Source organism: Mustela putorius, unplaced genomic scaffold (genome assembly GCF_011764305.1).
Source record: "Mustela putorius furo isolate JIRA1106 unplaced genomic scaffold, ASM1176430v1.1 tig00000788_pilon_pilon_pilon, whole genome shotgun sequence".
Classification (NCBI taxonomy): Eukaryota; Metazoa; Chordata; class Mammalia; order Carnivora; family Mustelidae; genus Mustela; species Mustela putorius.
Window position 1 is genome coordinate 9,972,022 of NW_025421481.1, and position 27,979 is coordinate 10,000,000.

Genomic DNA, 27,979 nt, shown 5'->3' on the forward strand with positions numbered 1-27,979 from the left:
ACAATGAAGAAAGAAATTGAAGTGAAAATTTACTTGGATGGTATAATTATTAACATCATCTTAAACTTAATTACTGAGAAATGATAGGTTCACACCCATTAATATCTCTAAGAGTATCATTTTCAGTTTTCCTTTTAAAAGATACATGTGAACTTAAAAGGTAGGGTACATTTAAGGGTGATTCACATTCACTAAATCCAACAGAAACCTGGAACTCTAATTCCTGCATGAAAAATCTCTAGTTTTGGAAACCTTTTCTTTCTTTCTTTCTTTCTTTTCTTTTTTTTTTTATTTAAGATTTTATTTATTTATTCAACACAGAGAGAGATCACAAGTAGGCAGAGAGGCAGGCAGAGAGAGAGGAGGAAGCAGGCTCCCCGCCGTGCAGAGGGCCCGGACGCAGGGCTCAATCCCAGGACCCTGAGATCACAACCTGAGCTGAAGGCAGAGGCTTAAACCACTGAGCCACCCAGGCGCCCCTAGAAATCTTTTCTTAACAATTCTTAACATTACTAATTTGTTTTGAGAAATTACTGTCATGTGAATAGTTTCTTATGTAACTCTTGACTGTATTGCTTAGTTCTCTTTGTAATTCATTTTTTTTTTGAGATTCCAAAACTTTTTTTTTTTAGTAAGTAAAAAAACTAATAGACATAAAATCAGCAAGGATATACAAGAACTGAATAATACCATTAACCAACTAAAATCCAATTGGCATTTATACAACCCCTCATCAAAAATAAATAAATAAATAAAATTCTTTTTATAAGACTATATAGAACTTACCCAAGAGAGATCATATCCTACTGCTTTAGCTACAACTCTCAAATTCTGTTACGTTATGTCTTTTTTTTTACTTTTTTTAGTTCAAAATGTAATTCATTTTTAAAAATTATAGCATGATATTTGATCACCCAAACAGATTTATTGAGTTTGAAGTATATTGTCATTTCAAATATATAACAACATGATGAATAAATAACTTTCCAAAATAAACTCTGGTTTGAACTGAATAAATTCCATTTTTTACTGAACCTCTCTATTGCTTAAATAATTGTAGAGTAAAAAGAAAAAGCTGAACTCCCTTTCTCTGGAAAGCTCAGCCTATCTGTAGGACAAACAAATTGTACTTATTGGAACATATTTTCTGATCAACATGTTTAAAAAAGTAAAAAAATGTCCTCTCTACGGAAATTTTAAGCGTTCACTTGATAAGGTAATGGAGGCAAACAATACCATGGAGCCAGAAAAAATCGAATTGGAACTTGAGTGTGGTAGTTCAGCAAGTCTTGCATAGAACACGTGTTGAAGATGTCACGATAGGGACGCCTGGGTGGCTCAGTTGGTTAAGCAGCTGCCTTCGGCTCAGGTCATGATCCCAGCGTCCTGGGATCGAGTCCCACATCGGGCTCCTTGCTCAGCAGGGAGCCTGCTTCTCCCTCTGCCTCTGCCTGCCATTCTGTCTGCCTGTGCTTGCTCTCTCCCCTCTCTCTCTCTGATAAATAAATAAAATAAAAATAAAAAAATAAAAAAAAAAAAAAGATGTCACGATAAACAGCAGAGTCCCAGTCCTCATAGTGCCTATACGCTAGTGTAGTGTTTCTCTTAATGTGGCGAGGGACTGGATTTCAAAATTTCCAATCCATGCTGGATCAGAACTTTTGTAAAATAAAATAGAAATGTCATGACCATGTCAAGGTGACATAAAAGTTTCCAGTCCCTTATTCACCCTTTTAACTAATGTCTTTGCAGACCAGTAACAGTTTAAGGACCACACTTTAAGAAAGTTGGCAAAAATATCGGTGTCTGTCCTGCCTAAGTACATTGTTTCCTTTTTTCTTCCTTCCTTCATTCCTTCCCTTTTTCCTTTCTGTCTTTTCTTTTTTTTTTTTTTTTAACTTTATTTTTGAGAGGGGGAGAGAGTGCCCACAAGTGAGAGTTGTGGGGAGGGGCAGAGGGAGAGAATCCCTGAGCAGACCACCCTGTTGAGAGGAGAGCCTGTCAGTCACAGGGCTCTATCCCAGGACCCCTGAGATCATGACCTGAGTTAAAACCAAGAGTCGGACGGTTAACCGACTGAACCACCCAGGCGCCCCAATTCTGTTTCTTTTCTTTTTTTTTTTTTAAGATTTTATTTATTTATTTGACAGAGACCACAAGTAGGCAGAGAGGCAGGCAGGATGGGGGAAGCAGGCTCCCCATCGAGCAGAGAACCTGATGCAGGACTCGATCCCAGGACCCTGAGATCATGACCTGAGCCGAAGGCAGAGGCCCAACCCTCTGAACAACCCAAGCATCCCATCCAATTCTGTTTCTTTCTTTCTTTTTTTTTTTTAACAAATAAGTTTTTTTTTTTTTTAAGATTTTATTTATTTATTTGACAGATAGAGATCACAAGTAGGCAGAGAGGCAGGCACAGAGAGAGAGGAGGAAGCAGGCTCCCCGCAGAGCAGAGAGCCCGATGTGGGGCTCTATCCCAGGACCCTGGGATCATGACCTAAGCTGAAGGCAGAGGCTTTAACCCACTGAGCCACCCAGGCGCCCCTCCAATTCTGTTTCTTAATAGCTGTGTGAATTTCAGAAAATAGTCTGACCCTTTGGCCTAGCTTTCTTCATTTGCAAGATGGAGATACAAATAATGATCTCTCTGGTTGTGAGGAATCCATGAAATAAAGTATGTGAAGAGGCTGGTATGGTACACAATATATAGTAGATGCCCAAATTGCCTTTCATTACCTTCTTCATTTTCCCCTGTAGAACATCAGTGAATGGGAAGAATTCATTTTGTTATCAGACAGTAGCCTTTTTATAATTCTGTCCCTTCCAAATGCTTTTTTTCCTCTCTACTAATATTTCACTTTAATGAAGGAAGTTCGGATTCCAGTAGGTAGAGAAGCAATTAAGAGTTTCATTAGTTTACTGGGGTCCCTGGGTAGCTCAGGTGAGGATCTTAGGGTTGTGAGATGGAACCCCACGCTCCATGCCTGGGTATGGAGCTTGATTAAGATTCTCTCTCCAGGGTGCCTAAGTGGCCTAGTGGGTTAAGCCTCTGCCTTTGGCTCAGGTCATGATATCAGGGTCCTGGGATCAAGCCCCGCATTCAGGCTCTCTGCTCAAATAAAATTTTGTCTCTCTCTGTCAAATAAAAAAATTTTTTTTTTAAATCTCTCCTTCTGTCCCTTCCCCTTCCCCGTCACCTGCATGCACACATGCACGCTCCCTCTCTCTAAAAACAAACCAAAAAAAAGCTTCACTAGTTTATTTATTTTATTATTCAAAACTATTTACCTTGCTCTTACCCCTGTATTTTTGGAACAAATCATAAACTCTTATATAACAGTGAACAGCCAGGTGAGGTATTTCCCATATTGTCTCTGATCTGATAGTTCTCATGGATGGCCTTGGCTTCTTCCCAGATGGTGTTGAACAGAGTGAATCATCCAAAACCCACCTTGACTTGTACATTTTCAAAACCTCCTAAGCCTTTAATGTAGGAGTGAGACTAGATCATCTGCCAACCTCATGTTAACATCCTGTCTGGTATGTGCAAATGCTAACGCAGCACAGCCCAGCTCTAATGGGAATTTTAACAATAGAACCTTAGCCAGGTGAGAGCCGTTACTAGGAGAGACTTGTTAGCAGCCTAATGTGGGTGAAGTCAAAAGAGTCTCTCTTGTTTCATTTTACCACCCCCACCACCCGTTAAAGCTTGTATTTACCTTTTTACTGAAAGGACCCCACAAAGGTAGCCCATGGATAGTTTTAATCCTGAACACTGTTGCTATCTGACTTCACATGAATGAGTTCATGTCTGTGTTATATCCTAGAATATGACTGCCTTAAAATATAAATAATGGGCTTTAGATAATCCAGTAGATTTTTTTTTTTTTTTTTTTTTGGAAATCAACCAAGTATCCAAGTGGCTTGGGAGAAGCGATTGTTTCAGTTATATGTGATTTCCCATGAATAGTTTTCTGTCTTAGAGACTCTAGAATAGCATTAATAGATCTTTCTGTGATGACAGACATGTTCAGTATCTGCACTGTCCAATATGTCCAATAGTTTTAAGCTTTAAATTTGTCACTGTAGCTCACTAACACTTTATATCTCACTTTATCATTCTAGCTCACTGACATTTCTTTGTTTAGAATTTGCTAAACTAGGTGATATAGCTCATAGGGGAAAAAAGGTAAAATCTAGACTGAAGAATTTCATCATTTAAGCTCTTGTGACACTGAAAGGAAGTGGGCTTGGATAGAGGCATGCAGTTTAAAATCAACTCAAGATTCGAGGAGCCAGTATATTCAGTTAAGGTCTTTGATTCTTCTGCCTGTGTTTGTGAGGAAAAATTGGGCCTATAGCTGCAAGAGCAAGACTTTACAGTTAGGGTTTTTTGTGATACGTGCTCTGCAATATCTACCTTGAGCTCCTGGACTTGGAACCTGATTTTTATTTTTTTTTAAGTAATCTCTACATCCAACGTGGGATTTGAACTTTCAACCCCAAGATCAAGAGTTATATGCTTAGTGCTGAGCCAGCCAGGCACCCCTGAACTAGATTTTTTAAAAAGGTCCAGTGGTGCACAGTGTCTCTAAATCAATACCCAATATCAGTGTTTCCCTTTTTAAAAGAATAGTGCCATCCCTGTGGCTGCCAAAGCCAGAAAACTAGGATTTGTTCTTTATTTCTCCCTCACTTCTCCAGCCAACCCATCTGCAAACCTACTAATTCTGTTTCCACTTTACTGCCACCAACCGAAGCCAGAATATCATCTCTTACACAGACAACTGTTCCAGCCTCCTCACAGGGACTCCTGTTTCCATTCTCACCCTTTCTACAATCTGTTTCTTAAATGATTTTTTTCCCTTATTTAAGAGTGATTTTCTTAAAATATATATCAGAGCATGTCATTCCCGTGTTTAAAACCCTTTAAATGATTCCCATTGCGTTGAGTAAAGTCCACGTTACTCCCCAAGGCTAATAAATACAATGGCCTTATGTCCCAGTCTGCTTGTGATAGTCCTGGCTATTGTCTTGGCACAATGATTATTGATAGAGTTCCTTTTCTCTTGTTGGGTCATTAAATTATGGTTCCCTCTACCCAAAAGGTGTTATGTGATTTGGCCTCTTACTAAGATGAGATGCTGGATAAGAGGGGTTCTCTCTCAGTCACTGACCATGTTCTGGCCATACAGGCCACCTTCCATTTCTTATTTCACTGCTGTTACTTTGGCTCATAGCTTTTGCTAATGCAGTTTCCTGGAATCTTTCTTCTTCATTTGTTCATAGCTAGTTTTTTCTTTATCCTTCCAATCTGAGCTTAATGCGACCTCCCTAGAGAGGCCTTCTTTGACTATCCTTTTCTCCTTCACTTTCCATTTGTTTTCTTTTTGGCATTAAATATAATTTGTATATTGTTTATTTACCTGTTTATTTTTGGTCTACTAAAATGTAAGCTAGGTGAGGGCAGGGATAGTATCTCCAGCACCTAGCATCATTCCTGTTCATTGGAAGGCTTTTAGCAAACATTTGTTGAGTGAATGAGTGTGACTGATTGGTGGTTAAGAATTTTGCCTCCACCACTATGTGCTCTTGGACAAATTAGTCAAGCCTTGGTTTCTTCTGGAAAATGGGAATAATAATAATAATAACCACATAAAGTTGGTGTGATGATGGGGCACTTGGCTGGCTCAGTTAGTGGAATGTGTGATTCTTGATCTTGGGGTTGTGAGTTTGAGTCCCACATTGTGTGTAGAGATTACTTAAAATCTTGGGATGTGTAGGTGGCTCAGTCAGTTAAGCATCTGCCTTTGGCTCAGGTCATGAGTCCCGCATCCAGCTCTCTGCTCAGTGGGGAGCCTGCTTCCTCCTCTCTCTCTGCCTACTTGTGATTTCCGTCTGTCGAATAAATAAAATCTTAAAAAAAAAAAAAAGAAAAATTGTTCTGTTATTCAGAACTTATTTATATATATAAATTAAAATGCATACTATTTAATTATGATGTTACCAAATAAACATTTAATCAAATCAGTCAAAATAGTTTGTTCCTGAAATAGATCCTACTAACTTAGACCCTACTAAGTTCTTCCACTGGGAGGTAAGTTCCATGAAGACAGGGATTTTTACGTTCCATTGATTCTTTATCCCAGTAAATTCATATCTGTTGAATGAATGAGAGACAACTGACAAATAAAATAGTACTTGGTAAAGCTCTAGTTATTTATATTTGTTTTTCCCTGTTGTAGCAGAGGTTGTCCAATCCAGAGGTTGCTATTGTATTATACTTAATAGGAAATATACCGTGGAAACTTAATATAGCTCAGTGCAAGTGATACAATTTTTTGTTGTCTTATCTTATTTTCCCTTTGATGGGAGACTGCCTTAATAAACAGCTTTATAAATTTATTTTATGAATGTCCAAATAGCATGATTTTAAAATATAGATATATTTTTTACAAGAGAACGATCAGACACTTTGAGGTCTTTTGGGGGTGGCAAAAATGGGCTTTAATTAAGTAGTAAGGTAGTAATGAAGCAATTTGCTCCACTCATTTCTTTAGGTTGGAACACATTTACCTTAAAAATTTGAAGGACTCTCACTGAAATCCGTGGAATTAGAGGCAAAGTTACTTGGATATCTGTGTGTCAGTAACTAGAATATATCTTTTCCTCTTTTTTTTTTTAATGCATTATAAAAAAGAATAGAAGACTTTCTCACAGAACCTTTCAGTTTTTTCCAATCATAAAATAATTTATCCTGTTCTACTGAATAGACCCTGTCCTTTGAGTCTTGTTAACCATTTAATTATCATTTATTTGTTCTTTAGTGGTAAAGAATGCTTTCTTAGCATCTCTTCACATGGCTGCCTAACCTTTCCTTTTTGAGCAGCTTCCTTCATGTGACTGCCCTTCACTGAATGAAGTTCATTGTTAAGAGCCCCTTTGTCTTACTGCTGAGGTGTTTGTTTTCCCTACTTTGGTTTGGTATTTCCTTTTTGTGATATGCTTCTACTTCAGTGTTCTCTTTCCAAACTTTGAGGGACTTGTGGATTATAAATGACATTCATGCGATCATCATTAACCAGATCTTCTTTACTTCAATAAATGGCCTTCTACTGAGCACTCTCTGTGTGCCTTGAAACATGCTAAAACTATGTTACATAAATTGTCTATTTTAATCCTCATAACAACCCTATCAAATGGATGTTATTTCTGTTTCTTAAGCAAAGAAAACTAATTGCCAAAAGTTACCCAATACTAAATGGCAAAGCCAGGCTTTGAATTTGGGTCTCTCTAAGACCTTGCATTTAGTGATTGTTCAGCAATTGATTAAAAATTATTACTTGAAATTTCTAGCATGCTATAAGAAAATAGTAGTATATTTTTGGGTATATGAGCTTGTTTTCAGAATTCTTTCAGTTGGCTCATGAAACTAGAGAAATTCTAGTTTTTTATCTTCTGAGGGGGAGAATGAGGCTATATATTGGTCACTTAGGATATATTAGGATGATTGCCTGTTAATGTTGTTAAGGGAGATTGAGACTGGAGATAAAGGATGGGTTTTGGTCATGTTTTATACAGTTTGAATGCAGTGATCACCATGCATAATATCACCAGGTCTGAGCATAGCAAGAAGGAGGAATCATTTCATTGGTCAGATATTTTAATTTAAAAACACAATCAAATTGTTAATGTTAGGACTTTCTAGCCCCTCTACATTTACTTCATACTTTCATACCCCTTTCTGCATATCTATCAAAGCTCTTTGACTTTTGCAGCTGCTCTGCTTTTGCTTATTAATATGAAGTGCTTCTACATGCCCTTTATGAAAGCAGGGAGCCCTGCAGAGTTCCCCGTCTGTCCATATGTCCATTTAGTCTTTGTAATCCACTGTGTCATCATAGTGGTTAATAATGCCCTCAGGTCAGGAAGCCCAGTCTGGACAGCTTCATTAAGTCTCTTACTTCTCTTTGGCACCAGAGATGTAAAGCCTGACCCGATGAGTAAGACCATCTGTTTTGTGCTTCACTGCGTTAGATGTTCATACATGACTTTATTTGCATTGATTTTTTTTTTTTTTTTAATCTGCATTGATTTTTGCTTAGGTCTTGCCAGGCGATCAGAGCTTGTGAAGTTGGTATGTTAATACCTCAAAGGCACTGAGTGTGTTTTAGAAGTTGATCTGGTTCTCATTTGTAGGTTTTCTGGGAATTATTAAGAATAATATTGTGATATGCTTTATAATTCAGGAGCCTCCTGCTATTTCTAAAAATGCCAAGTTGAACACACATTTGGTTACTGTAATCAGAAACCTGAGTGTAGGTGGTTCCGTTTTACATACAGAATCTTTGGTGGGATTTATGTTGGGAGCATAGGCTGAAGTACATGTGGTTGATTCCAGTAACCTCTATTGCTTGCCTCACATTTTCACACCCCAGTTCCCACCCCCCTTTGATTGTAATTAACCGGCTTTTCCAGTGTGGAAAAGGGTACTCTGGATCTAATTTTTGAAGTGCCAGTCGTGTGGTCTTGCATCCTCACTGATTTAGTCAAGGAGGTGTTGGGAATTTAAATTCTTCTGCCTCAAAATAGTTTTGCCTCTGGCTCTGAAGTGTCATCACACTTTTCCAAATTATCCTGGCTGTTAGCATTTAGAAAAATAACCAGACAAATGTTGTAATCATCCTTTTTATTTAAAAAAAAAAATGCTTTCCTCCTTCTGGTGGCACCAGTTCTGGAGAATGTTAAGGTTCATGAAGAGCTGAAAAGTTAAAGATTCTGTGTGTAGTTCCTGTGAGAATTAGTTACATCTGACACTGGGGCTGTAGTCCATTGCTTTCAGGGGATGATGACCCAAGAGGTGAAGGGATGAGCCTTGGGCCAGAGTTGCTGTGTGCTCTTATGAAGGCCTTGGTGTGAGTTGCATTGGCCTGGGGTAAGGGGTTCCCTTTTCTGTTTTCAAAAAGGTACCATGAACTAATCGATGGCCGTAATAATGCCTGCTTAGAATCTGTAACTTCCTGGGGCGCCTGGCTGCTTCAGTCAGTTAAATGTCCCAACTCCTGGCTTCGGCTCAGGTCATGATCTTGGGTCATGAGATCAAGCCCTGCACTGGGCGCTGCGATCAGCAGTCTTCTCGAGATTCTTCCCCCCTCCTTCACCCTCTCCCTCTGCTCCTCACCCCTTCCCATGTGTGTGTGCAAGTACTCATGTATGCTCTCTATCTCTAAATAAATAAATAAAATCCTTAAAAAAAAAAAGAATTTGTAAATTCCTGGGTCCTAGGAATAATTTGTAATAGATAGCTAGATAGAAACTGTAAATTCCTATCATCTCTAGTCATTGTTTTTCTTTTGCTCTTTTAATTATTAAATTTCTATTATATTTTGTTGTGCTACTCATAATTTTAACAAGGACAGTATGGGCCACTAGTTTATCCAGAGCTACCTGCCATCATCCAGTAATACTGGGAAAAGTGATGCTTTGCCTGATATGTGACAGATGCCTCCAGTTAGAGGCAGCCATCTCGCTGGTCAGCCCAGTGTGAATTTGGCTGGCTTCTGTTGAATGTTTCTTAAATAAACAAGTTTCCCTTTTGGCAGTGGTGGCAGACATATGGAATGCAAGAGTCTGGCAAAAGCCGTGTCAAATGGGGTCCTTAAGCTACTCAGCTGCTAATGGCTACTGTCACTGTTGTGACTGAGGAAATATCTTCCAACTGGAAAATAAAAGTCATCTTGCTGCCAGGGGACAAACATATTCATCATTTATCTACCAGAAGAAAGGGCAGTGGCCATTGCTTTGCTGAACAAGGAATTTTTGCATTTAAGTTATATTAATCATTAAACTGGTCCCAAAGAAAGAAAGTACTATAGAAGATGTTTACCTGTGCTTTGAATACTGTTAGAATTGAGGAAGTTATTTGTAACATGTAAATATATTCTGTAGTTCTGCCTGATGGAAAAATCTAATGACTTTCAAAAGCATTAAGTAGCTCTATATTCTCTTAGTAAATGTGAATGCTAATAGAAACAAGCTGCTCGGAGGTGGAATTTGGCCAATATCCATTTGGTTTCTGGAGATGTTTTGTGCGGTTTTTCTGGATTGGAGTTTATGCAAGTTACAAATTCCTATTTTATACTATAGTAATTAGCTGTAAAAGTAGTTCTTTAGTTGCTACTGTAAATACTTGGTTCCTTTGGGCCATTGTGACTATTGGACCGATAAAGTTAGTCCCAGATACTGGAGCCCTAGTGAAGGGTTTATTAGCACCTGTTCAGCACAGGAGGATTTGAATGATCTGAAATGACCATCCTTGAGGAAAGGAATCCTTTCATGTACTTTAAAAATTTTACACAAGATTTTTGTCCTTCACAAGAAGCATGAGAATTGCCTATGATTAATATATGTGTGTTGGAAGGGAACAGAGGAGAAATCTGTATTTTTTTGTCTATTTCATTTGCCCATTGAATTCCTGAAGGGGAAAGTTATTTGAAATATAAAGGAAGATGAAGCCTAGTAGAGAATCTGTTTTACCCAGCCTTTGCTTTAAGGTTTTAATTAAACCTGCTGTTTCTGAGAAGGAACAGTCTCTGTTTTTGAGTCCTTAGGACTTTGGAACAGATTCCACTATTGTTTTACTTATCCCCAGAGGGTGGGCCTCAAGATAGGGTGAAACCAGACAATTAGGATCTCAGACACCACCACCCTTCCCAAGTCCTCTGGGTTGACAGGATGGAATGATGTGGACTTGTCTTAAAACGTGGTATGTAAATAATTTTCTAGGGAAAAGTTGACAGAATATACAAGGAGAATATTTTTTATATTGCGGAAACTGTAAATCCTGGTGAATTTACTGAGAAGTCAGTAGGAGGGAGAGTTGAGTTTAAGGTCCACAATGAAAATATTTTTTTGATTCTGTGTGCCACACATGTTGCAAAAAGCGTTAAGTGTGTTACCTGATGATGTGTGATATGCAATCTCCAAACCCACTGAACAGATGAGGGAAATGAGGCTAGACCAAGATACCCTGTAATACTGGATCCAGTATTCTCTAATTATCAAGAATGTGATAGTCTCGGGCGCCTGGGTGGCTCAGTGGGTTAAGCCGCTGTCTTCGGCTCAGGTCATGATCTCAGGGTCCTGGGATCGAGTCCCGCATCGGGCTCTCTGCTCAGCAGGGAATCTGCTTCCCTCTCTCTCTCTCTGCCTGCCTCTCAGTCTACTTGTGATTTCTCTGTCAAATAAATAAATAAAATCTTTAAAAAAAAAAAAAAAAGAATGTGATAGTCTCCTCCATGCGCCTTACCTAGAATGTTCTTGTTGTTGGGAAATAATTACTGAAAGTGAACAAAGGGACTTTCCAGAATAAAATTAAGTAAGATCTCTTGGGGACTCCTAAAATGAATGGACTGTGTTCATATAGCACTATGGGAATAAGTTTAAAGGCAACTAAGAGTTGCAATCCAATTTCCAGATACCCTTTAATATAATTACAAAGTTTGGAGATCAAAAGATTTAAGAGAAATACTATACAGACTGTTTTAAAACCAAATATCTACCCTAGCCACTTTATTGTAGTGGGTTTTTTGTTTGTTTTGTTTGTTTCTGTCTAGCTAAGTGGAGACAATGAAGTGGCACTTTCGATTTGTAATTCTACATGGAAAATAGTTTGTGATTTATGTTGTATTAAAGAGAAGCACTGGGGCGGGGGGGAAGCTTTATGTCAATTATATGTCTGTGTACGTTATTTTTTCTTCTCTGAACTGTAATAGGATTTCCGAGATGCAGTGGCCCATGCTTCCAGGCAACTTGGGAAACCCGTGATTGAGGACCGGATCCTAAATCAGATCCTGTACTACTTGCCTCAGCTGTATGAGCTCAACCGGGATCTCCTGAAGGAACTGGAGGAAAGGATGTCAAACTGGTAAAAATGGACTGACTAGCTTTCCCAGAGTCCCTCTTTTCAATGAAGGCATAATAGGGGCCCTGCATGTGGCAGAGAGGGGGTGTTCCTTACATTGAGTTGTTTCAATGTATTGAATTTTCTTGACAGCTACCTGTAAATTGGACTTTTTTTTCAAGATTTTATTTATTTGACAGAGAGCAAGCAAGAGAAAGAGAGGGGCTGAGGAGAGAGGGAGGATGGGAGAAGGGCGAAGGAAGAAGCAGACTCCCAGACCTGGGGCTGGATCCCAGGACCCAGAAGCATGACCTGAGTGAAGACAGACGTTTAACTGACTGAGCCACCTAGGCCCCCCTAGATTGGTCATTTTAGATGGCCAGAATTCACAGCCTTGATGCCCTGAACTCAATTCTAGGAATGTTTAAATTCTTTGGTAATACTGCCTCGAAAACAAGAAGGGTCCATATATTCAGCCAATTTAGCTTTTCTGTAGGTGACCTTTGATGATCAAGGTTTTTGAGATTGAGGGAGTTTACTTAATATATTCACACTGAAATGTTTTTAAATGCTTTGTTATCTTTTCTGGAATATCATGAATCTTTCTTTACATTTTGGAAAAGCAACCATTCACTGAGGTAATAGGTTTGTGTGGTTTAGAAAATTTACATGTGTATGATACCATCTAGGCTATAGATTTCCAAACTGGAAAAGACTGATTAACTGCTTCTTTGGATTATAGAAAGTAAGCAGACACTTCGGTGACACCTTTGGAAATATGCAGAAAATTTGTTCTAGGGGTTTTGAACTTCCTGTCCCTGGGGAACCCCAAATGATTAGAATAACAAAATAATATCACCTACTTTCATGATCAAAACTTCTTGTAAGTTTTCTTTTCCAGAAAAATACTTCTTGTCTGTTTTGGAAATACCATGCCTCTGCATGTTGGGAAAATATGTTAGATGAGTAATTAATTCCTAGCTGCAGCCTAAGTGTAAAATAACACGGGGTTAAGGACTGAGGAATGACTAAAAGGTATTTTTTAAAGTCATGATAGAAATAAAATATAATTGCAAAGAATATTCATATAAATACTTTGTCATTCTTATAAAAATTATCTTTAAAATTACTTAGTTGCCTTTAAAGGATATGCATACTTATGTAAGTGGGTGTTAAAGGAGGTTTAAATTTATTGTTTGCTTGTGCTGAAAATTTTCTCAAGTTTAGATCGATAGATTTCTGCGGTAAAGTATTAAGCATTCCTAAGAAACAGACTAACTGATGAAAGGGACAGCTAAAACAATAATTATGGGAAAAACTACACTTACTAGCACAAAACTCTTCTTATCCTTGGATAAGATATTTTCTACTAACTAAAATATTTTTCTCTCAGGGGCCTTCAAGTTAAGACATACTCTTTGGTTTTAGTATGCTTTTTAAAATAACTTTTATTTTTATATTGGCTTTTAATAACTGTTGAAATACTTCGTTTCTGCCTTCAACAAGGTTTTGAGTTATCTACGGTGTGCTGGTCAGGGCTCTAAGCTTGGCAGGAATATCACATTGCACAAAATAGATAAGGCTCTTGCCTGCATGGAGTAGACATTATAGTAAGGGGAAAACCAGAACAATGGACAAGAAACATTAGATAAAAGCAATTTCTGATCTGGAAAGATGTAAAATAAGATGATGTGCTGGCAAGTGAAGATTGGGTGGCCAAGCAAGGCCCTCTGGAAAGGCAGAGCCCGTTAACGGGACATCTGAATGAAAGAAGGGAGCTGGCCGGGGTTTCCTATTTCCAGGCATGCAAAGCCATTACTAAAAGTGTGCAGAGTGGGAATGAGTCCATATGTCAAAGGACTATAAAGAAGGCCAGTGTGTATGGGGAGGACTGAGAAAGAAGGAGAGAAGTGTGAAATGAGTCAGAAGAGTAGGCAGCAGTAGGACCAATGGAGCTTTGTAAGCCAAGGGAAGGAGTTTGTTTTCCTGCTGAGTCCTGTAGGAGGCTGTTGGAAGTCACATGGTGTAATACACATTTTTAGACTCTCTCACTGCACAGAGGGATGAGATGGTAGAAATGGGGAGACCAGTCAGAGGGTTGGCAAAATCCAAGCAACATGTGATGGTGGCAGTGGGGATGGTGAAGAGTAGGCATTTAAGAATAGGAGATGTCTTATAAGAATAGCAAAGAGGGCACGCCAATGGCTCAGACAGGGGACTCTCACTGGATGCTAGATATGTTCTGGATGCATCTATGACTCTCTCTGTTTTTGCGTATCTCTTCTCTGTCTTAGGACTGAACAACATAGAATTGCTGATATCTTTGTAAAGAAGGGACCATATCTAAAAATGTATTCCACGTACATCAAAGAATTTGATAAAAATATAGCTTTGCTGGATGAGCAGTGCAAGAAGAACCCAGCTTTTGCTGCTGTTGTTAGAGATTTTGAGGTATTTTTGCTCCCATATAGTGTTGAATGCTTCTTTCTTTCTTTGTTGTTTTTAAACCTATAATAATTTGCAATCATTAAAAACAAAAAAGATATTAAAATATAATCCCTTCAAAGTCAAAGAGGAGATTGAATAAATGAAAAGATGAGAAAGTGTGTACAAGATTTAATTTTGAAAAATCTATGATTGCATGCTAGAATATGCTTATAGGTCTCCTTTTTTTTGAATTGTGGGGAAATACACATAAAATAAAACTTAACCATCTTAACCGTTTTTAAGTATATAGTTTGGTAGTGTTAAGTACCTTCACATTGTTTTGCAACCAATCTCTACAGCTCTCTTCATCTTAACATTACAGAACTGAAACTATGGCTAAAATAACGCCTCATTCTCCCCTCCCCCGGCCCTGGTGACCACCATTCTACCTTCTGTCTCTGAATTTGACTACTCTAGGAACATTTCTTATTTTTAACTCAATCTTTCCTTTTATTCTTCTAACAACTAATCTACAGTGAAGGATGGGAAATGTAATTTGTTTCCCTTTAGATAAATAACACAGGTTCAGTGTCAAAGTTAAGAAAAATTAATGACATCTTTATAAAAAGCATCTCCTAAAAATTAGTTTTAACTAAAATTTTATTTAAGTCCTTCCCCAATCTTGGATAAAATGTGAATTATTATGTTTTAATACTCATGTCTCTCTTTTGTAACTTAAAAAAACAAAAAACAGCGAATTCCAGTCACCCAAAACTAGAGAAGTTTTAGAAGTATTATGATATTCCTGATTCTTACTTTTACATTAAACACATAATTAAACTTAAAATCATTTGTTGTTTTTTTCCCTTTTTTTCTTTTCCTCTCCTCTGATGTCTTCATGCTGTTAAGAAAGGAAGTGTGATTTCTATAGCTATGGCAACTGATCATTGACCCCGGTTTTCATCAGCGTCCAGTGCGTTGCCTTGGCAGCAAAAGAAAACATAAGATGGGAAAATTAGCTGTCTTGGTTAATGATGCTTGCATGGTAGATGCTTTCTTAAATGCAGTATCATTATAACTTTCTAATTAGTTTGTGTACCAGACCCGAGAGGTGCATATTTAGAAAAAGCAGAAATGATCTGAGCAAATCTAAGAAAACCCTTGCCCACGCACCTGAGCTGTGGAGGAAGTACAAGTACAGAACATGTTAGGATGAAGCGACGTTTTCACTCAGCCATTTTGATGCCACCAAACAGTATAGTCTTGTGTCGGAGAATGTCTGCAAAGCCCAGGATTGGGCAGAAGTGTCTGTTTTACATACTAAGGAAAAGAGCTTTAAAGGCGAAATCAAATGTCCTTTTGGTCAAGTCAGAATGGCTCTGAAATCAAGTCTCTCTATAGGCTGATTTGGGAGCTGTTTTTTAGAGCCATTCGTCTGAGAAAGAAATTTTACATCCACCCAGCTTACTGGAAATCATGTGCTTAGCAGGGCTGCTTTTCAGGCTATCTTTAATTTCTGCAGTGCTCCCCACTACCACCAGTTGTTATCATGGGTCTACTGACCGTAGGCACTGCTTATTATTTGAAGCCGGTTCCCAGTAGCTTTATGTCTTCTGCCTTATCTTGAGGACCATGCAATTCTTTGGGGTTTGCTTATGCTTGTGAATACATTGGCACATACTTGCCCAAGTGGCCACTTGGTGGCCCAAGTATGGTAGGCCCTCACTGACCTGGAGCACGGGGCTGCAGCCACCCCTGTCTATGGGAGTGAGCTGCTGACTCCAGAGACCACACCCCACCCCCCCTACTCCCCCCCACCCCCACCAGAGAGGTGGGCTAGCTGGTGAGTCCCCTCCCGGAGTTGTTGACTTTCTAAAGTTTGGTTTCCTGGGCACGTGCATCTGGATCCCTTGCTCCTTAAAAGAACGCTTGTGTTTACTTTGGATATGTTTTCCTTTCAGATGAGCCCACGCTGTGCTAACCTGGCCCTCAAGCACTACCTGCTCAAGCCGGTTCAACGGATCCCCCAGTACAAGCTGCTGCTGACAGGTGCGTCTCTTCCGCAGTTTGCCAGTTGACCAGCTGACGTTGTTTTCATGAAATTCGCCCTCTCCTAAGAACACCTCTTTCTAACATGCCAATAACTCCTTATCCAATACACGCATTTATAGATTGCATATATAACATGCAGTAACATACATTTATAGATTGATTACAGCCGGAACTGCATTGCTCTTGGTTCTTTGATCGTCCCTGCATGCATTCTCTGCTCTGGGCATTCCTACGTGTACATCGTGCCCTCCTAACCCCCCATCCCTGCATCATTTTACCTGATTAATAGTATCAGTCCCAAGAATGTTCTTTCCCAACCACTCCAGAATGAGTTTTAGGGAGTCACTCCCACATATTTGTATAGCAACTCTGGTCACTTTTCTTACAAGGTGTAAGGACTGGTTAATGAGCTATGTGCTTAGACTAGTGCTTTGGTCATAGTAAGTTCTAAATCAGTATCAGCTGCTATTATTAGTAGTCATACCCTTATCATCATCATCATTACTCTGTTGTCTATATCTTCTACTAGACTGTAAGCTTCCAGATTACAGGGCCGTATTTATCTGGCTTGCTGCTATAATAATGAAAAAATGAAGATGAGGGGAAGGCTATGAGTTGAGTGAAGGCATATACCGTGCTCAGGGATATAGTCATTGGCTCTCCCAAGTCTTCACCATAGCCATGCATATATCACATTATTATTTACATAGATGTAATAACAGACTTGTAGAGATAAGTGTTTGGCATCACAGCAAAGCTAGTACAGTTTCACATCACGTCTGGTATCCAATACATGCTACCAGGTCCTTGGAGTATTTGCTGAACTGTAGTGAATGTACACCAAATTAATAGACATACATACAAAAGGCAGATCCTTAACCATCTACCTTTGGCTCAGGTCATGACCTTAGCATTCTGGGATTGAGTCCCACATCTGGCTCCTTGCTCAGCAGGGAGTCTGCTTCTCCCTCTGCCTGCTGCTCCCCCTGCTTTACTCTCTCTCTCCTCTCTCTCTGACAAATAAATAAATAAAATCTTTAAAAAAAAAAAAGAATTATATCAAAATGGGGCACCTGGGTGGCTCAATCGGTTAAGTGTCCAACTCTTGGTTTCAACTCAGGTCATGATCTCAGGGTCAGATTGAGGCCAATGCTAAGCCCTGCTCAGCTCAGAATCTGCTTAAGATTCTCTCTCTCCCTTTGCCCCTTCCCCTGCTCTCTCTCTCATGCTTTAAAATAAGTAAATAAAAAGAATTGTGTCAGAATGATTGAGAATATCAAAATGCTATCTCGACTTTAAATTAATCTGTACTAATTTTATCATGTAAATAGATTTTTAGGTACTTGGTTCCTATTGGTATTGTTAAAAAATGGTGTGCATTCTCTTTTCTCATAAGCCAAGAACTATGCTGGATAGAGTAGGTGAATGCTAGAAAGCATTCCTTTAGGCAAAGCCTTTCTAGGGTGCCTTTTAAAAGACAAAGTGCTGTTGAAGAAGGCCCAGCTTCAGCATCAGGACCTGACTACCCTAGGTGTTTCAAGTGTTTACTTTGAATTTCTAACTGTAAATTACACAATAGATTTTTCTCTGGAATGACATAAGGCAAATCAAATAATTTGAGGATATCCTGTCCATTTGTACTTTCTTTCCTCTGCTTTTGGCAGAGATTTAGAATACACAAGACAAAAGGAAGCACCGATGCATGTGTTGTGTTTTTGCTAGATAAGTTCAGTGCTGTATCATAAATGAAGCTATCAAATGGCTTAGGCTATTTCTACAGCTGTGGAATGAATACTGTTTTTAGTGGCAAAAGAGTACAGTGGTTTCAAATGAGAGAAGGATGGAGAACTCTGAAATTTTCCTCCCACACTATGACTGATCTAAGTAAAAAGTCACACTTACATTTAATTTAGGATTCATGAAGAGGTTGGTTTTAACTGAGAAATGATGAAGTAGCAAAAGCAAGTTTTAAAAATTCTTTTTTAAGAGAACAGATTTCATGTCTTTTATGATAGAAACATAACATAAGCTTGGGGTTGTTTTAGTTTTGAGCTGCCTCTTCTTTAATCTTAAAGCCATTTACCTCTTCTTTAAGTTGGAAAATCCCCATTATTTATTTGTGTTTGGTAGACCTTCTGTGATTGTGGATTTACTGAAGAGTACTGGTGATAAATGGATTGTTCAAGTCACAGAGTCAGGATTGAAGTTAAAGAAAGAACATAGACTTTGTAAAGAAATAACATAGACCTCATGTTCTTCATCCATTGACTTTTCTTCCATTGATTCAAATTCTTCTTTCCTTTAAGCCTGGCCTGAAATCCCACCTTGCTTTTGAAGCCATCTCTCATTACTCCAGTCTTCCTTGACCTTTACTATTAGTGCCATGTGATCTAGCAAATATTTACAATAGCCCCCCCTTACTTGTAGGGATACATCCCAAGACCGCCAGTAGATGCCCAAAACCATGGATAGTACCACATGCTGTGCATATTCTTGTTTTTCCCCCTACGTACATACCTTTGATAGAACTTAATTTATAAGTTATTCACAGTAAGAGATTAATAACAATAATCACATAAAAATACTGTTATATATACATATGCATGTATATGATTATAGAATAATTATACTATTATGTATACATAAATATACATATGTATGTATACTAAAACAAAAATTAAGTGAATGTGCGCTCTCTCTCTCAAAATATCTTTTTTTTTTTTTAAGATTTTATTTATTTATTTGACAGAGAGAAATCACAAGTAGATGGAGAGGCAGGCAGAGAGAGAGAGAGGAGGAAGCAGGCTCCCCACTGAGCAGAGAGCCCGATGCGGGACTTGATCCCAGGACCCTGAGATCATGACCTGAGCTGAAGGCAGCGGCTTAACCCACTGAGCCACCCAGGCGCCCCTCGAAATATCTTACCGTACTGTGGTTCCCCCCTTGTGATGATGTGAGATGATAAAATGCCTATGTGATGAGAAGTTAGGTGAGTGACAAGGGGCACTATGTATCCTTAGGCTGCCTTCGACCTTCTGTGACATGTAAGGAGGATCGTTTGTCTCCACTCGCATAGCAGTTAACTTGGTGTAACTGAAACCATAGAAAGTGGAATTACAGAGAAGGGGGGACTGCTATATTCCGTGCTTTGTGAATTTGCTCATATTTTTCTAATTTAAATAGTCATTCCCTAATTTGATTGTAAACGCCTTGAGGTCCAAGAGTGAGTCTTTACCAACAATTCGTTGTACCCCAATTTATCTGGATCAGTTTTTGTTACCTTGGAAGCCAATCAGGAAATAATTTTGGCGGCTTTTAAGTTACATTTAAAATATCCCATTAGGGGCACCTGGGTGACTCAGTTGGTTAAGTGTCTGCCTTTGGCTCAGGTCATGATTGCGGGGTCCTGGAGTCGAGCCCCACGTCAGGCTCCCTGCTCCTTGGGGAGCCTGCTTCTCCCTCTCCCTCTGCCTGCTGCTCCCCCTGCTTGTGCTCTCTTACTCTCTCTCTCTCTCTTTCTCTTGCTCTCTCAAATGAATAAATAAAATCTTTAAAAAAATAAAAACAAATAAACAATGAAACATCCCATTGACCAAAAAGTCTTTAGCCTGAAGGACAACATTGAGATAGAGAATTTCAGAGATGATGTCTTCTTATTCAGAGAGGTTGAAATGTTCTTCCTAAGACTACCAAATGGTATTGATTGAAGTGTATGTATGGTCATATAAAACTAAAGACATGGAGGTTGTGATACTATGGTTTTGTTTTATATTTTTATTTAAAATTCTGATTTTCTAGTACTCATTTTTGTGATGGTCTGATTGCTCCCTGCTTTGCAAGATAATTCTACAGTTGCTATCAAAGTGCCCTTGGTCTATGCACTTAAATTTTTAGAAGTTGGATTTTAAGTCTCTAAGTTTGTATCTATTTAAACATGATAGTTAACTGGGTCCTCATCTTTGGATAAACACGCTCAATGTTTTAATCCTCTGAACAGCCTGTGGGATACTTTTCTTTCTTTCCCTTTCTTTTTTCTTTCTTTCTTTCCTTCCCTCCACTTTCTCATCCTAAAATTTGGAGTAATTCCAAGTGCACAGAATATATATGAGCAGAGAGGAACAGTGAGACCATTTGGGGCAACTTTTGACAACTTTGATTTATTAATGAGTTTTAGGCAGACAACTCAGTGTAGATTTGTGCCTATCTTGGTTTCTTAAGAGGGAAAGATTTGAAAAATGTAGAGATGAAGTATAGATAAGCTAGGGTAGTTTCTTCTGGAATCCTTTTAGAGAAAGGTGAATGGAAATTCACAGATACAGAGACCTGCCCCTACTAGTCAGACAACCATCCTATTGTCTTGAGCAATGTTTTTTCCCCCGGACATAATTTGGGCTTCAGTTGGAATTCTACTTAGGCTTTCATTAGTAAAAAACACGTCCAGCTTAACTCCTGGTACTACTTTTTTAAGCTCAACCTAAAATAGGATTAAAGAAAATGCATATGTTGATGCTTAAAATGAGAATTTTTTTTTAAGATTTTATTTATTTATTTGACAGAGATCACAAGTAGGCAAAGAGGCAGGCAGAGATAGAGAGGGGGAAGCAGGCTCCCTACTGAGCAGAGAACCCAGCATGGGGCTCTATCCCAGGACCCTGAGATCATGATCGGAGCCGAAGACAGCAGCTCAACCCACTGAGCCACCCAGGTGCCCCTAGAATTATCTTTTTAAAGAAGGTAAAATAAAGTAAGTAATTTACTTAAGTAGAAAACCTCGTAAATTTTACCTTTATATTGGCCATTCAAGGCAAATGGATCTAGCCAGACCTTGAAATCTGCCCTGGGCCCAGAACCTAGTTCGAATTAGAGTCTTGTGGCAACAATGAAAAAGTAGTGGAAGGAAACAGGTGCTGTTAATGGGAGCAGCACTGATTTCTTAACCTCTGCTTGTGTCCTTCCTCATCACTTCAGTGTTGAGACTGTATTATCCTGACTCTGGGCCTGGCATGGATTCTGGCCCATAACAGGGACTCCACTGAGCTGGAAGACTTAGGGGATTAAATGGTGTTCCTTTTCACAAGGTTGAGAATCCCCTGAATGTTTGATGGATGAATGGGTCAATAAATTGTTAAGAGTTAAAAACACTCTACCAGTTACTCAGGCACAAAATTGTGGAAAGGACTCTGAAATGCTTCCTTTTCCTCCTTTTTCCTCTGTTATAGTACCCGCCCACAAGTTTTCCCCTGCCTCTACTTCCTGCTCTTTCCATTTCTCTCATTATGTTCTAGACCCAACTTTTTAAAGATTTATTTTTTATTTATTTGACAGACAGAGGTCACAGGCAGGCAGAGCGAGAGAGGAAGGGAAGCAGGCTCCCCGCTGAGCAGAGAGCCCAATGCGGGGCTCGATCCCAGGACCCTGAGACCATGACCTGAGCCAAAGGCAGAGGCCCAACCCACTGAGCCACCCAGGTGTCCCTAACCCGCCTTTTTAAACTCAAGCCAGATTGTGGCAGTATCTTCCTTCTGGTTGCGCTAACCTCTTTTTTTTTTTTTTTTTTTTAAAGATTTTATTTGACAGGGAGAGTGAGAGAGCAGAGCAGCAGAGAGAGAGGGAGAAGCAGGCTCCCCACTGAACAGGGAGCCCAATGTGGGGCTTGATCCCAGGACTCTGGGATCATGACCTGAGCCGAAGGCAGTCGCTTAACCAACTGAGCCACCCAGGCGCCCTGGTTGAGCTACCTCTTATCACTGCCACTACCCCCATGTAGCCTGGCACATTGTCCCTTCATCTCTTTACCAAGGACACTAAAAGGAAAAACATACTCCTCCCGTGTTTTCTTTTTACTCACACAGCACCATCGTTCTCACAATACTGACACCAGATGTTTAGTTTTGTCGTCCCACACCAGGCAGTTCTCTTTGACACCAGCAAGGTGTCCTACAATTTGATTCAATTCTACCATGATCTACCTGGAAATAGTGTCAGGCTCCAGGGAGTTAAGGGCTCAGTCCCATGACTGCCCCCCTGCAAACTTCACATGCCATTCATAAGTCCCAGGCTGTCCCCTGTAATTTCTGATCAACCAGCTATAAATCTGGGCTCTCCTGATCCCTTCCTTGGGTTTGATAATTTGCTAGAATGGCTCATAGAACTCACAGTAACAGTTACTTGCATTTTCTGGCTCATCACAAAAGGATAGGATGAAGGTTACAAGTGAACATCTAGATGGAAGAGATACATAGGGCAAGGTATGTGGAGGAGATCTGGGAGTGTCTCTGTCCTCTCTGAACACCAGTCTCCCAGCACCTCCACGTGTTCAGCAACCAGAAGCTCTAAACTGTGTACTTGGGGACGTTTATGGAGGCTCCGTCACGTGGTCATTATCCAGCATTAACTCCACTTCTAGTCTTCTCCCCTTCCTGTGGAGTGGAGAATGGGGCTAAGTTGCAAGTTTGTAATCATGGCTTGAACTTTCTGGTGACCAGCCCTTACCTGGGAGCGATTCAGGAGCCCACCCAGACTCGCCTCAGTAGAACAAAAGGCATTCCTTTCTCCTAAGAAGTTCCCTGAGATTTAGTTCTGTCAGAGCTAGGGTCAGAGGCCAAATGTTAGGACAAAAGGTACTCCTCCTGCTCTTATCACTTACAAAATTCCAAGGGTTTTAGGAGCTCTACACCAGGAATTGGGAGCAGAGGCCAATATATATTTTTTCTGTTGTCTCACAGACCTTCTTTTATTTTGCTTATTAGGAAGGTTGAAAACTTACTCTCCCTACCATAATGGGAGATATGTGTCATTTGTCTAAACCCAGAGAATGTGCAACACCAAGAGTAAACCGTAATGTAAACCATGGGCTTTGAGGGGCTTGTGTTGTGTTATCCATTCTCACAAATATACCACTCTGGTGGGAGATATTGATAGTGGGGAAAGCTGTGCAAATCTTGGGAAGGGGGTATATGGGAAATCTCTATGTCTTCCTCTCAGTTTTGCTGTGAACATAAAATCACTCTAAGAAAAATAAAGTCTTAATTTACAGGGGTGGGGGGAACCTTATTTTTCACTATGAGGGCCATAGGTTATAACCTAGAATTTCCCAAACCTTGTTTTCCTTTGTTCTAGCTGTAGTAGTTTTCTTTCTTTCTTTTTCTTTTTTTTTAATATTTTATTTGACAGTGAGGATGGGTAGGCAGAGTAGCAGGCAGAGAGAGAAGTAGGCTCTCCACTGAATAGAAAGCCTGACACAGGGCTTGATCCCGGGACCCTGGGATCATGACCTGAGCCGAAGGCAGATGCTTGACTGATTAAGCCACCCAGGTGCCCCTAATGCAGTGTTTAGTAGCTTAAATGTAGTTTTTATAGCACACTGGTGTGGCTCAGTAAGTTAAGCATCTGCCTTCAGCTCAGGTTATGATCCCAGGGTTCTAGGATAGAGGCCCATATCGGGCTATCTGCTCTGTGGGGGGCTCTGCTTTTCCCTCTCCTTCTGCCTGCTTCTTTCCCTCTGCCTGCTTCTCTCCCTGCTTGTGTGCACACTCTCTTCTCTGTCAAATAAATAAATAAAATCATTTTTTTTTAAGTAGTTTTTTTACTCTCTCTTGAAACCTGTCCTCAAGACCAGATTCTTTCTTTCATTAATCACCACATGGGCTGACCTTGAGCTGGACACCTGTATACACTGGCAAACACCAAAGGTGCTCATGTAGTCCTCCTCTTTAGGGCCACACCCAGCCACTCAAGCTTCCACCAAAGCCTTCTTCCTTCCTCTTCTTAAGTCCTGAAAATTAAACTGATCTCATCACTTGCTTGAGTGAGTATATTTTGAGGATTTGTTTTTATAAGGGTCACCTTTTTTCTTTAAAGGTATCTTTTGTGCCTTTTAAAAAATATATAAGTATTATAAAAACAAAGTCCTTCTTTATCTTCTGCCATCCAGAGATGACTAGCATAGATCTTTAGATCTTTTTTATCTCTATGTTATAGGCAGGATAAATTTTTTCAACAACAAAAAACGCTTTTATTTGTGGAAAGTTATACACTGGTGTTGGAAAAAGTTGAACCAGTAAGGATCATGTCGAGAAAATAAAATGAAAAACACATAATTTAAAAATTCCTCTGAAATATCTTTTCCATTTCTATATTTAGGGGGGAAAACAGTCCTTTGAACTTTGATTAAATTTGGATCAGGTAGTTTTCTTTGATCTTGTTCAAAATATTTATGTTATAAGTGACTAGCGACATATTACTTTTCCTGTAATCTTTGCCTTCAGTCTGGGATGGTATTAACTCCCTCTAGGTTTTAGAAATCCAGGATTTCCCATGTTGGTAGAAAATGGGATATTAAAAACATCTGTTAGAGTGTTCTGAAGCTATTAATTTGAGCTATGAATGGACTAATAAGATTCAAGAAAAGGTCAGAATCATATTAGTGTATGACTTTTTTAAAAATCCTTACTGAAAAATGAAAAATGAAACTTGTGCTGTAGTATTTGTTTTCTAAACCAGAGCTAATTATCTATAGCAAAAGTCATTCTAACACTTTCCCTAGGGCAGAACTTGGTGGAAGGTAGGGCTGTCCCAAGCACCAGCCAAGGAATTTCTTTTCTGAAGGACCCAAAGACCCTGATGTAAGCCAGTTCCATCCATGTGACATGGGAGGGTGATGATACTCAGAATTCCCTTTGTTATTAGGTGAGCTCTTGTTTCTGTTGCAATTAATTTTTTCAAAGACTTTTTATTTATTTATTTTTGCGAGAGAGGGAGAGAAAGCGAGAGCGAGTAGGCACAAAGGGCGGTAGGGGCAGAAGGGGAAGCAGACTCCCTGCTGATAAGGGAACCCAATGCGGGGGACCCTGGGATCATGACCTGAGCCGAAAGCAGATGAGTAACTGACTGAGCCACGGCGGTGCCCCTGTTGCAATTAATTTTTAACTGTAGTTGTGAACAAGGTATTTTGAGGGATGATACTTAATAAATTATATCCATGAAATATTTTGGTGCTGTGGAAATATTTAATACTATGGAAAGACTTTAGGATATAAGCATGTCTTATCTGCCTGATCTATTCAGTTATACCTTTTAAATGTAATCTCACTTTCTCTATAGAACAGGGGTTCTTAACCTTTTTTTTTCTTTCTATGTTTTTTTTTTTAAATTTCTTTTCAGCGTAACAGTATTCATTGTTTTTGCACCACACCCAGTGCTCCATGCAGTCGGTGCCCTTTCTAATACCCACCGTCTGGTTCCCCCAACCGGTTCTTAACCTTTTTTGTGCCTTGATCCCCGTGGCAATCTGGAGAGGCCTATGGATCCCTTAGAATAATTTTTTAAGTAACAGGATAAAATACATAAGACTAAATGGAAACCAGTTGGCCTGAAATGCAGTTATTAAAATAGTTTGAAAGTATTACATAGTAATACATGGGCTGCTTTAGTAATGTATTAAATTAGAAGATCCGGTGGTGGATCTAAAAACTCCCATGACTTAGATATAGTGGTGATGGTAAACAAAATTTTGAGAAATCTGCAACATCTATAATGTGATATAAAAAAATGTATGCCTTCTCTGGTGGTAAAGTCACTGATATCATTGATGATATGCTGGTTTGTTCCCTACATTCATAATGTAAGGAAATTCTGTATTTCACTTAGAGGTTAGTGAAAATATTATTTTGTGTGTGTGCTTTGCCTATCCCGGGCTGCAGATCCCCAGAATCATACCTATAGGCATGCCTACAAAGCCGTTCTTTTCCCAATTCTCTTTGTACATTTAACTCAGATTCCCTGCATGTAGCTGAATGCCTCTGTTGCTGGGACTTGCCTCGCTAAAGATCTAGCAAGCTGACAGTATTGCTGAAGAGTTTTCCTCTTAAGTGTTTGTCAGAGTCATGGGCTTGCATCAGGAACTGTTCCACTTGAGGAAACACTGATATTCAGTCAAATTTGAATTCACTTTGGTGTTTATATTTGCTTTATTCTTCTCTTGTCTGTTCTTTGGGGAGTAAAATAAAATATACTTATCTCCCTAAACCTAAATTTGCTCTTTGTTTACCAACAAAGAGGTGGTAAGAACCAAATATGGATAAGAACCTCCTTAAGTGGGGCTTGACTATGCCAAGACTGAGTCTGAGCCAGTCTAAGTGACCTGTTTGGTGATGACCACATAGTAAATACAATAATAATTGTGTCCTTTCCTGCTAGGATATAGAAGCTTTATGAGCGGGAAACCTTTTCCTGGGATACCCGGGTGGCTCAGTCAGTTACGCCTCGGCCTTCGGCTCAGGTCGTGATCCTCGGGATGGAGTTGCACATCAGGCATCTTGTTCAGTGAAGAGTCTGCTTCTCCCTCTGCCTGCTGCTCCCCCTGCTTGTGCGTGTGTGCACTCTCTCTCTCCTTCTGACAAAACAGATAAATAAAACATCAACAATTAAAAATGCATAGTACCATTGCAAGAATAGACCTATTGATTGAAAAATAATAATTTTTATTCTATTATTAGAATAGGGAGGTGACTTTAAAAACATCCTATTTATAAGAATCTAATGTATGACAAAGTAGGAAGTGTAAGACGGTAAGAAAAAAAAAAGACTATTGAATAACCTATTAAAATTTGAAAAAGTTAAGATTCATATGTCAGTAGATACACTAAAAATCAAAACTAAATATAAATAGGCAGAGCACAGAGGATTTTTAGGGCAGGGAAAATACTCAGTTTGATAACATCAAGATGGGTATGTGTCATTTTATCTTTGTCCAGACGTCTAGAATGTACAACCCAACTGTGGACTCTGGGTGATAATGAAATGTCAGAAGAGGGATCTTCAGCTGTAGTAAATGTACCATTCTGGTGGAGGATGTTGATAATGGGAGAAGCTGTGCATGTTGGGGGGGGGGCAGGAAGTGTGTGGAAAATCTGTTCCTTCCCCCAGTTTTATTGTGAATATGAAACTGCTCTTAAAATAAAAAGTCTTAATTAAAGTGAAAACTAAATATAAAGCAGTAAACTCTAGTAAAAACAGGAAAAAAAACCAGAGTGTGTTCTTTATTAAAACTCTAAGCATTAAAAAAAAACCAAAACTCTAAGGATAGAGAAAGGAGGAGACATGATTTTTCTAAGCCCAGAAAAATAAAGATATTATAAAGGAAAATATTGATACTTTTCCACTATTCTAAATAATAAAAACATTATAAAGGCTTAAAATACAATCAAAATTAAAAGATAAACATGCATCAGAAAATATATTAGTAGCAAAAATGAAAAAAATTGCTTTTTCACTAAGAATTTTAAAACTCCCATAGATATATGGACTAAACATAGGAACAAACAGTTTCCTCAGAAAATGCATAATAAATACACAGTATCATCCTCTAAATCATAAATCTCAATTAAAACAAGGTTTCAGGGACGCCTGGGTGGCTCAGTTGGTTAATCAGCTGCCTTCGGCTCAGGTCATGATCCCAGCGTCCTGGGATTGAGTCCCACATCGGGCTCCTTGCTCAGCAGGGAGCCTGCTTCTCCCTCTGCCTCTGCCTGCCATTCTGTCTGCCTGTGCTCCCTCTCTCCCCCTCTCTCTCTCTGATAAATAAATAAAATCTTTAAA

General features: G+C 39.2%; 1 protein-coding gene across 4 annotated transcripts in view; it reads left to right on the forward strand.

Annotated features, from left to right (window-relative positions):
- Nucleotides 1–27,979, forward strand: part of FGD6 (FYVE, RhoGEF and PH domain containing 6) — a 122,696-nt gene that overhangs the window by 63,856 nt on the left and 30,861 nt on the right. For all 4 annotated transcript variants that reach the window (XM_045084826.1, XM_045084827.1, XM_013054194.2 and 1 more), the window contains exons 6-8: nucleotides 11,775–11,926; nucleotides 14,197–14,353; nucleotides 16,291–16,378. In XM_045084826.1, coding sequence (XP_044940761.1) covers nucleotides 11,775–11,926; nucleotides 14,197–14,353; nucleotides 16,291–16,378 — 397 coding nt within the window. The remainder of the gene's footprint in view (nucleotides 1–11,774; nucleotides 11,927–14,196; nucleotides 14,354–16,290; nucleotides 16,379–27,979) is intronic.